At 37.1% G+C, this 12,044-nt stretch overlaps 1 protein-coding gene across 1 annotated transcript; it reads left to right on the top strand.

Annotated features, from left to right (window-relative positions):
• Window positions 1-2,986: 2,986 nt before the first annotated feature.
• On the top strand, window positions 2,987-4,088 carry LOC139131196 (uncharacterized). The gene is made up of 3 exons (XM_070697163.1): window positions 2,987-3,199; window positions 3,453-3,772; window positions 3,908-4,088. Exons 1-3 carry the CDS (start codon window positions 3,019-3,021, stop codon window positions 4,022-4,024), a joined length of 618 nt encoding a protein of 205 aa, XP_070553264.1. The 5' UTR covers window positions 2,987-3,018; the 3' UTR covers window positions 4,025-4,088.
• The last annotated feature ends 7,956 nt before the right edge of the window (window positions 4,089-12,044 follow it).

Genomic DNA, 12,044 nt, shown 5'->3' with positions numbered 1-12,044 from the left:
GGAAGAATATTTCGATCCCTTTGAGTAGTCGCTCATTTCCATTACTAAAAGTTGTATTCGTCTTAGCTTGCCGCCAGCAAGATCCGTGAATCATCATGTTACATGTTACCCTGCCACAAGTTTGTTACGTTAATCAAAGGAACCGCACGTCGCCTTGTCTATCGTTTGACACATTGTTTGATCAACACGCATACTTTGATTTCCAACGTTTCACGGTTTCAACCACCGTTCTTTTGTTGTGATATCGCCGCAATAAAGCATCTTTCATTCTGTTCGATGATCCGGTGCCTCATCGGAACGTCTTTGCTCAGAAGGTGAATGAAACTGGTAAAGTAGCAAAAAGTAAACCACTAGGTCCTCAAAACCATAGACAGTCGAGAAAGTTTGTCGACTGTCTATGCCAAAACTAAATCAACTATAGCAGTACATTTTTATGTATTTTGTATCATTTTTCTGCAAAATTTTATCATTTCAACTTCAAATATCATGTCGAAAGACTTAAGGTTCAACTGACTAGTACAGGCTTTTTTGTTTCTTTTGTTTTGTTGTTGTTGTTGTTGCTGTTGTTGTTGTTGTTGATATCTGAATTTAAATCCCATGAATCCGGACCTCAATTTATTTATGAAGTCCAGTGTCGACATGCATACGTTCTCAAGGCGATCGAATATGTAGAGACTGCATTTACGTCCTTAAACAAAATGTCATGAAAATATTTAGCTATTGTCTCTCTGAACTAATCCTCTACACAGAAAGTGCAGTACATTCTTTGAGAAGGGAACACGTCATGCTTACGAATGTGGAAGACATACAAAAGAACATGAGACAAAAATAATGAATCACTTTGGTGCAGATGTGCATGCTTTGAAGTTTTTCCGCCCTTCATGTTTTTTGTGTCTTGCTTATGAAGGCAAAATGTCAAGGTGATTGGTAAATTTTGTTATACATTATGATAGTTAATTCAATTCGTAGGAGAGTGAAGTAGCCAGAGAGCGTGTTTCATGTGGGTTTTGGTTATTTTTTAAACATAGATTCAAGGTGACGTGACTTTGTCTTTATTTCCGAGAATTCCTTGATCTTGGTCTACCGTACTGCAAAGAAGGGGCTAGGTAAGAGCAAACCAGTTTGGTCTACTAATGGTTTCCCGATGGTTTCAAGAGCCAAATCTCTTTCTTTTGAATATTATGTTTGTAAATTTTACATGTTTATCGTTGATATCATTCTTTATTTGTTTTCTGAGAAGTGTTGAAGAGAGACCGGCGTGGCATATCTTAAACACATTCCAAGATGAAACAGGTAAGAGAGACCATTACTTTTCGACCGTTTTTGGTATAAACTACAATTATACACTGGTGCCCTGAAGTTGTTTCAATCATGAAGGTAACCATTGTGTAACTCCACGTTCCAACAAACCGCTTCGTTGGTTTACAAACCATATTGACAAATTTGGTAATCATCTTCCGTTTCATCGAAATATGTTTGTTCATTTCTCTTATTCTTCTTTGAAATGGAACGACCACCGTAAAAAATGCCGCATTGTCTCTTTGGCAGATACAAAAAACGGATGTGGCGGCTTCACTTTCTCTCATTATTGTAGCCCCTTCCATCCTTTGATAAACTACCGACATTGTCCACTTTCTAGTACTGAACACTTTGGTTCACTTCCGAAGTTCAAACCGACCCAATTTTCCAACATACACCGTATGTTTATGTTTAATGTTTAATATATTTCTATAGCGCTTTTTCTACAATAACATATTCAAAAGCGCTTTACATCAAGTAAAACAAAAAGTATTAGCATTCAATAAAAATACAAAACAAGATTTAAACAAAAATCTCATAAAATGTCCAATAATATTAAAAATTAATCAATGCAGTTGATAAAATTGTTTAAAAAGAAAAGTTTTTAATTTTGATTTAAAAGGTTGAATTTCTGTTATGCACTTTAATTCAAGTGGGAGTGAGTTCCATAACCTGGACCACAGACTGCAAATGCACGATCATTATACTTGTTGAAAGATCTTGGTACTACAAGATTCATACCGGAATTTATCCGCAGATTATACCTATTAACGCTGACTTTTTCTACCAAGTCACAAATATACTGTGGTGCCATACCATTTAGAGCCTTAAAGACCTGCAAGATAATTTTGAAATTAACCCTGGCCTTTACTGGAAGCCAGTGTAGTTGGATCAGTGAGTCAGTCACACCATCATACTTTCTCAGATGCATTACCACTCTTGCTGCATCATTTTGGACACGCTGTAATTTATTGAAATGCTGATTTGGCATGCCATATAAGATTGAATTGGCGTAGTCGAGGTGGGAGCTAATGAGAGCGTGAACAAGAATTTCAGTAGTGTCTTGATTCAAATAATGACGAATACGTCGGAGGTTGTATAAGCTGTGACTGGCTTTTTTACAAATCTGGTTGACATGGTGCTCCATCGACAAGGTCGAATCAAGATATCCTCCTAAATTACGAGGCTTGTTAACAATTTTAATTCTGTCTTTACCAATTTGAACATAGTCACAAGTTAATTTGGTGAGCTGTTGTTTGGTACCAAAAATCACAACTTCTGTTTTGTTATCATTAAGTTTCAACCTATGTTCCAACATCCAATTTTGAATATCACAAACACAGTTTTGTACACATTCAAGTGCTGTGGTCTCATCATCAGCTCTCGGTGCAAACACTTTCAGGAGCTGTGTATCGTCTGCATAACAATGACTGTATAATAAGTGTTTGTTACTGACGTGGAACAATGTACTTGAATAAGCTGTAAACAGAACCGGTCCAAGGCAAGATCCCTGTGGAACACCAAATCTGATACCACACTTTTCAGACAAACTGTCGGATATCAGTACTCTTTGTGTTCTATCACTTAGATAAGATGAAAGCCAATGCAAAACTATGTTATCTAATCCAAATTCAGCCTTCATAGTGTGGAGCAAGATTTGATGATCTTCTGTGTCAAAGTGTCCAGACGTACTTCTTGAACCAAGTCAATCTTATCACCATGGATACCGCATCACATCATCGCCTTCCCTTCGTTCCCTATCAGCAAGATGATGTCGACATAGAGGCCATGTTTGCAACCACTCAGCTGTCATCTTTCCGGTCTCCAGCCAACGCAATATTCACCGTCCCGTCTTCGAGGACCGAACTCGATGAAATCCTGGACGAACTTGGCTTTGCAGGTGGGTGTAGCAAAGATTAAATTTAGTAGGTTCCACACTGAACGTCTTGTTTGGGATTACATTTGCAAATCTAGTTTTTCCAGTGCAGCGTAAGCGTTCTTACTCGCCATTAGCCAATCATTGCCCAGTATCGAGAAAACAAGATAATCTAAATACTAAAACAGTACGTTGGTTAAATTCAGTTCATATGATAACTGTCGTTCTCGCCCTTTGGGAATGAATGACAGCAATATTTATTTAATTTGTCTTGCAGATGAACCAATGTCCGATACATCTCAGTACCAGTGCTACGATGGAGAAGACGATGACGTCATCCCTACGCTCTCCCCGCCAAGTGTGGACTACCACCCCGTTGGCAGATCAGAGACGCCTTCAGCTACTGGTTTAACACCTGACATCTCATCACTACCGTCTCCTCTATCTATCGCCACCCACATCCACATGTGTGATTTCGACATTACCGATGAAAATGAAGAGATATTAGAAGCTACGTTCCGAAGACAACGCTACCCCTGTCATGTGACCAGACGAAGATTGGCAAGAGTCACCGGATTGAGCCTCGACCTTGTCAATGTAAGTTGTTCTTTCAACTACTCTGAAACTGAATTCCTTACGGCTTTTTCATTTGAATGAAGAGACATCTAACCATGTTTTCAGCAATATTTGAATCAAGCAAATCACCAACTCATATTCTCTATAACCTTACAGGACTGGTTTAGACGTCGCCGTGCACAGCTTCTTCGAATCAGAAAACGCCTCAACTTTCCCTGCGATGCCTGCGCCGCCACTACACATCAAGTCATCGCTACCGGTCGCGGAAACTAGACTCACGTTACTCTTATATTAAATTTTTATTTCGTCGATGCTGCAGTTGTCATTTAGGTTCATATTTATTGGATATTGTATATATTTATATTGGCTGACCTTTTTTAATAATAAACATGTTTAAACAGATTTGACTTCTTGTGTGTTGTAGTGTTTTTCCCAGTGAGCGTGTCCTGACCATCTACAGTTGACAGATGAATAGGAAATATTATATCCGCACCATAATTTCTATCGCTGTTGATATACTGTAAAATTTCTATCTTAGTTTGTGAATCCGTCTAAACAAAAGAAGGGTGGAAACGAAATTGCTGTTGTGTTATGAGTTGAATCAGGAGAATGAGAGGTTTCAGAGAGTTCACCGACGCCATACTGCCATGAGACATTTCTTACTGATATCAACAGAACTTTAGCCAAGCACATTCCCTCAGCAGCAGTGTCTATAAGGTCACATAAAGGATGAAGTAATTCGCATATGATACATATTCTCGACAACAGCTTCACAAACTATTGCAAAATACTAATAACAATACAGACATCACAACATGCATCAGAAAGTCTTAAAATGTTTGCCATAATTTTTGTGCTTAATCAATAAGCTTTTATAAATGAAACATTTTAAATTTCTACCTATACGGCATTTGAAGACGGGATTTTCAAAACCGACTTACAAAAGTAATTAGTTTTTCTAGCATTTGGTACATTACTGCGTTCGAACCTTGGGCAGAAAGACAAAAATAAAAGAGAAAAGTTATAGTGACAAATTAAATTTGATCTCAGTTTGTATGACGTCTATAAGAACGCAGTTACGTTTTATTCTTTGTCTGATTTGGTTCGTCATGAAGTAGACGTTCTGAATGTTAAAGTGATCGTCAATTTAGTAGAAAATGAATTCATTATCATCAAGTGAAGTTTTCGTCCTGAAATGCAAATCGCAATTGTCTGTTTTCCCATTGCGCAATAATTATTCATTTTATTTTAGAAAATACAGATTTGATCAAATACTTTCGTTATTTTGTTCTATTAAACACACATTTCTTTCATTTTTACCCAAAGTATGTTCAAATAAACTGTACAAGTTATGCAAACGGAATATATTGTGTACAGTATGTTATGTATTTGTTGATGATTGAATTCGGATCGGGACTAAACCACGGACATTACATGCACATGCACAGTCTGTATCGAAATGATGAACACAGCTGAACAGGGTATTTCAAAGTGAATTTGGAAGTAGAACGATAAGCTGTCTTTTACAAACATGGCAAAAATCCCTGATGAGATTAATTAATATTAATGATTTACAGATGTACCTTGGACGTGACATTGTCGAAAGATCAAAGTCAAACACATCTACACTTCACCGTTTACATTTGACGTCTTAACGATCGTTCAATGAAAAACTGTCACATGACAATCTGTTGCTTTGATCACAGGAACCGCACATCGCCTTCTCTATCATTTGACACATTATAATGTCCTCGTTCGGCACATATCACCAGCCGATTCTTTGTTACGTCACCGCAACCGACCTCACCGTTTGAATTTTTGTTAGTTTGTCGGCCGCCTCATTGGTAGCATTTTTTTCGGTTGGAAAAGATCTATTGAAATGTCAAACTTTTGAAATCTACTATACGTGTATGCTAATGACCTGACAGTTGATCCAATAAACCGCAGCGTTGACATTGAAACCATGGTGACGTAGTTTGCACTCATGACATCTTCGCATGCATTGGCATCATTTGTTGAGTTCATGATTAAGGACTTCAGCCCTTCTTTACAACAAACAACCGTCACAAAATATCGCTTGGCTTTTAAACAAACAAAAAAGAGAAAACCATGGCTTCAACTTTCTCTCTATATAGCTATAGCCGTCACTGTCATCACCCTTTTTATCGCTAGAAGAATTACCAACTTGGTCTATTTTCTGTCAATTAACACTTTATTCGCTTTCATCATCGCGCCTTTAACTTAAACTGTTTAATGGTCGATCACTTGTCAAAAGCTAACTTCTGGAGTTCAAGTTATATCTTACAGGTACCGCCCACTACCAACCGCCGTCACCTGAGTCACAAGACGCTGTCTACTTTTGTTATAAATGTTACACGTTTACCAGGATGAGTGTCTCACAATTAAAAACCTCAACTGTGGAAGTAATATCAAACGGAAGTCAACTTCTACATATAGACGATTAACCAAAGAAAATATCGAAACTGTCTTCCGGTCCTCGTGAAATGCCGTATACCGTTGTTTAAAACCCGATCATAAAATATGTCACTTAGCTCAAATAATTTCATCGCTATAATTTTTGCACAAATTTTGAATCTGGTTTGCCGTCGAGACTCACTCAATATACTAGTTTCTTCAAAAACATCCATCATGACAAAATTTGTTAATTCAGAATACAATATATTCTGTATATCTGGAAGAGCTGCATATAGTCGCACATAGTGATGCTCCCCTGGCACAAATTATGTTAACTGATGATTGTCAAAACGGGAAAGGCCGATCGGTCAAGTCCGTCAGTCCGTCACATGTTTAGGGTATTTGATATCCATGGTTGAGTTGCCACTGTTTTAGATGCCCCATACAGCTTTTCACCAACGCACTCTGTCGCTGAATAACTAAACTGTCGCTAAATAACGATAACTTTCGTCACCTATTTGACCGTTTGAAGATACGCCGCCGATTGTGTTCATTGGCTTAAAAACTTTGTCTCACTTCTGATACCACCCATTCACGCATGTTCGTCAATGGTAATTGTCGAAATTTGATTGACACACAGCTGTACGTATGCCCTCTAACCGCTGCTAAATACCGGTAACTGTCGTCATTTTTTGACCTTTTGAAGATGCGCCGCCCATAGTGCGTTCATTAGCTTTCAAACTTTGTCTCACTTCTGATATACCGCCCATTCACACACATGTTCGTTAATGGTACACCCTTGTTGAAATTCGATTGACACATTATTCTGAAGTGTTATCCATCACCACCTCAATACCCCTTTGCGGCATTGAAACTTACGAAACACTTTTAATAATCACTATCTTTGTTCTGACGCCGCAAACACCACAAAGTGAAATCGTCTTTCAGAAGATACCATAGAAATTTCACTTTATCATATAAATAAAAAAAACGTGTTAGGTACGACGAATCTATGATGATTTCTTCAACATAGAGAATTGTCCCATTACTTTCTAGCCTGGAAAACCGCGAATCTCCGGACATAACGTCTGCTAAATTGAGCATCTTCTTTCATTTTCTATTCCTATTTTGCTTTTAATTCTCAAACCCTCCCAGGGAAAAATATCATTTCAGGGGTCATAACTTGTCTACCCAGAGAACAGCTGACTGTGACATAGGAAGCATTGTGTTACCTGCATGAGCTCCTCGGGCTGTTGGTCACGTGATTCGGTAGATCAATGGGACACACAGTGACTCAGGACATATCGACGAAAGGATGGTTCTCGTTCTTACCCGAATATTAGTTTTCCAATGGGAATGAATTGCCAAATTCTTCGGACCATGCATGCTTTCTTGTTTGGAGGGCTTGCAGTCGGGAAAATTGTACTAATTTATCTTGTAATCAAACCTTTCTTTTTAGGGGTGAGGATTAAGCCGAGCAGTTTTGAAGCTATTTATGGGTGACTAGAAAGGGGAGCTCGAATGCGATCATGAATTTACTGAATTCTCTAACGCGTTTGCAAATCTAGTCCTGACTTTCCATTAAAACATTTACCGAAAATGAACATCGTTTCTCGTTTTCTGTCTTGTAGGTCGACTGTTCAAAGCCTTGCACAAAAGTTAGGTACGTAGGTTTAAATGTACCTCAGAGACAGACGCTCTCAATTTTTTCAACATTTTGCGAGTCTCCTGCTAGGATCCACTCATATGCCCATTGTTTTCAACGTCTTGGGTTGTGTGGTTTTGGGTTCATTTCTCTATTTCTTATTGAAATGAAACAACCACAGTGAAATGCCCCTGTCTCTTTGGCAGATACAAAACAGTGAATGTGACGGCTTCATTTTCTCTCATTAGTGTGACCCCTTTCATCCTTTGATAAACTACCGACATTTTCTACATTCTAGTACTTAACACTTTGGTTCGCGTCAAACCTACCCAGACTTTAAAAGGAAACCGCATGTTTGTCAGATTACCTGTCACACGCACGCCTGGAATAAAAGAAACCGCTCATTGCAAACCACTGTATATACAGCAGCTTGAGTAACGTTTGTAGTTTTCGCAAATTTCTACGAGTTTGAAACGAGTATTTCGCTTCAAAACCTAAAACTGGACAGCTACTTCAATCAATGTATCGATTTTTGATTAAGTCGATTTGGTTCGACAAATTCTAGAAATTATCAAAACCTTCTTGAAAGTTGAGAAAAATCATAGCATATAACATGTAGAAAGTTGTATCCTGTCATTAAAAAACCCGTCCATGAGGTTTTATGCTTCATTCGCTAATTCTATGGTATGTCTCCTCTAAATAAGTGTTCTACCTGGTTTGCTGTCAATAGTTTTCATGACTAAGTAAAAAAACTTTTCGAGAGTTATGCGTGTACAGACGGAATTCATGGCATCCTGCAGACGATCTTTGTCGTTTCGCGAAAGGATTGGCATTATAGTCGTACGTTAAGTCTGTTCACGTCAAGAAGTTGGCTGATTATACATAGAGAAACAGGAAAACTGATCTTTTCATCAGAGTCCGCCATTCATACAGTGTAATGGCGTAATTCACGGTTTGGGGAGCACAGATTTTCACGTATGCCCTTTATACTAAATGGTCTCTATATTAAATGGCGGTGAATGTCACCATTTCTTTGACCGTTTGAAGATACGCCGCCCATAGTGTGTTCATCAGCTTTCAAACTTTGTCTCACTCCTGATACCGCCCATTCACACATGTTCGTCAATGGTTCACCCTTGTCGAAATTTGATTGACGCCTCTATCTGAAGTACTATCCATCACCTGCTTATTATTCCTTTGTATTCAGATATCTTACGAAACACCTCTCTTAGCATGGAGGTAATAGACGGACTTTTTAAACTCCATGCTCATATAATCAATATTCACATTAATCAATCGCTATCTCTGTTCCGAAGCTTGTCTTTACAAAAATATTTCACAAATTAGTAAAACTTCACTTAAGCATCAAAAGTTTTAAAGACTAGTTATTGTCGCGTCAAAGATAAATTCCTCAATATAGATTCTTTGTAATTCTTCGTCTACCTTCTAGCCATGGTTTCATATATATCTAGATACTCGCCAATATCCAAACAAAATCACAATATTTAAAGTCAGGAAAGGTAATTCTTTTTTGTGAAAGTAAACACCGCTAGATGCTGTTCTTTCCTATCCGACGTTTTGGTGCAAGCGGGATATGTTTAATAGGTTGCTTTGCCTGTTCTACCTCTCGCATGGCTAGTTCACGCCTCCAAGCAATGCACAAGCTTTACCGCTGAGGCGACTGGGATTCCAGAATCCGCCGATGAGAATGCGACGTCATTGGCTTGGCAAAATCTTAAAGTGTTAATTTATGCAAATTTATGACTTTTCTGTGAGATCCTCCTGACATACAAGTGCTTCTTGAACCAAGTCAATCTTATCACCATGGATACCGCATCACATCATCGCCTTCCCTTCGTTCCCTATCAGCAAGATGATGTCGACATAGAGGCCATGTTTGCAACCACTCAGCTGTCATCTTTCCGGTCTCCAGCCAACGCAATATTCACCGTCCCGTCTTCGAGGACCGAACTCGATGAAATCCCGAACGAACTTGGCTTTGCAGGTGAGTGTAGCAATGGTTAAATTGAGTTGGTTCCAAATTGAGCGTTCGGTTAGGAATTGTATTTGCAAAATCGAGTTTTCCATGTGCAGTGAAAGCATTAGCCAATAGTTGATTGATATCAAGCAAACTAAAATAGCATGTAGGTTAAAGGTTAAATATTTTGGAGTTTGCACCTGAAAATTTGGATGTGATTTCAGAGCGACAGTTTTTGGAAAGGTAGAATCTCAGCACCAGTTTGGATTTGGATTAGAGAAGGATGCTGTCGCGCAGAACATATTCGACAGAATATTTTAGTTAGACGATCACGTAGTGGTTGACCATTCTCTCCTATTGTACAAAGTACAAAAGTACCCTTATTTGTGTCTCTATATAGGAAACAGGAAAAAATTACACCTTGCATGATAACTTTTTACAGTAACTCACAACGAGACAGCAACGCAGTTCAAAGAAATTTATTATTGCAATGCGAAAGTTACACTGCAAAAATGCCAAGATGGTTGTTCCAACCAAATTCATAACTGCAAGCTTTTTACAGGAAAGTATACGACTGAATAAAGTAAAGGAGAAACGTTACAACTAAATAGTATAACAGAAAACTAAATACTTGTAAAAAGTTAAAATCTGGTTAACTTCAAAACTAAGGATTTTAAAAATGTGATAGTGAATCTAAACATGTTACCAGGAACATCTTAAACAAATATAGGGGACAAATATAGTGTGAGCACACACATACACACACATCACACACACACACACACACACACACACACACACACATATATATATATATATATATATATATATGTCTGTCTGTCTGTCTGTCTGTCTGTCTGTCTGTGTCTGTGGCTGTGTATGCGCGTGTGTGTTCGTGTGTGTTCGCGTGTGTGCAGTTAGCATTTGTGTAGCAATGCAGAGGGATATTTTCATATTTTACTTGAAATATTGATAAAATTTGTAGCTAAGGAGGAGTAAGATTCATACAAGTGGTCTACACAGTGTACATTAGAGCAATTATTTCTGCTCCTAAATAAAGTAAAAGTTACAATAAAAATAGTTAAGCTGAAAACTAAATAGTTACAAAAAATTAAAATCAGGTTCACTTTCAAACTAAGGAATCTAAAAATGTTACACACACATATGTTACACACACATACAAACATACAAACACACACACACACACACACACACACACACACACACACACACACACACACACACACACACACACACATATATATATATATATATATATATATATATATATATATATCACAATTCTATCCACTATTCTAAATACTACGAAGCAAAGAAAAAAGTTCCATGGTCATTAATTGCTAAAAACACTCAACAAATTCAAGAAACATATATGACTGAATAAAGTAAAGGAGAAAAGTTACAATAAAATAGAAAAACGGAAAACTAAATAGTTGATAAAATTCCAATTAGGTTCATTCTAAAACTAAGGAACATAAAAACAGTTTAAAGGGACAAATGTAATATGAGTACACGAAAAAATATGTATGTATGTATGTATGTATGTATGTATGTATGTATGTATGTATGTATGTATGTATGTATGTATGTATGTATGTATGTATGTATGTATGTATGTATGTATGTATGTATGTATGTATGTATGTGTGTGTGTATGTATGTATGTATGTACGTACGTACGTACGTACTTATGTATGTATGTATGTATGTATGTATGTATGTATGTATGTATGTATGTATGTATGTATGTATGTAAGTTAGTCTGTGTGTGTCTGTGTGTGTGCGTGCATGCAACAAAATCAAGAAAGGTATGCGACTGAATAAAGTAAAGGAGAAAAGTTATAATAAAATAGTAAAATGAAAAACTAAATACTTGATAAAATTCAAATCAGGTTCACTCGAAAACTAAGAAACGTGTACAGGACAAATATAATACGAGTACCTGAAATGAAATGTGAAATGTATGTATGTCTGTATGTCTGTATGTCTGTATGTATGTATGTATGTATGTATGTATGTATGTATGTATGTATGTATGTATGTATGTATGTATGTATGTATGTATGTATGTATGTATGTATGTATGTATGTATGTATGTATGTATGTATGTATGTATGTATGTATGTATGTATGTGTGTATGTATGTATGTATGTATGTATGTATGTATGTGTGTATGTTTGTATGTATGTATATATGTATATATATATATATATATATATATATATATATATA

This window comes from Ptychodera flava, chromosome 4 (genome assembly GCF_041260155.1).
Source record: "Ptychodera flava strain L36383 chromosome 4, AS_Pfla_20210202, whole genome shotgun sequence".
Classification (NCBI taxonomy): domain Eukaryota; kingdom Metazoa; phylum Hemichordata; class Enteropneusta; family Ptychoderidae; genus Ptychodera; species Ptychodera flava.
The sequence above is the reverse complement of the archived record's forward strand: the minus strand, read 5'-3'. Positions and strand labels throughout refer to the sequence as shown.

Excerpts from the sequence above, each read along its gene's own strand:
- LOC139131196 (XM_070697163.1), top strand. The coding sequence starts at position 3,019 with ATGGATACCGCATCACATCATCGCCTTCCCTTCGTTCCCTATCAGCAA. Across the intron at positions 3,200-3,452 it reads GGACGAACTTGGCTTTGCAG|ATGAACCAATGTCCGATACA; the intron begins GTGGGTGTAGCA and ends TTTGTCTTGCAG. Across the intron at positions 3,773-3,907 it reads TGAGCCTCGACCTTGTCAAT|GACTGGTTTAGACGTCGCCG; the intron begins GTAAGTTGTTCT and ends ATAACCTTACAG.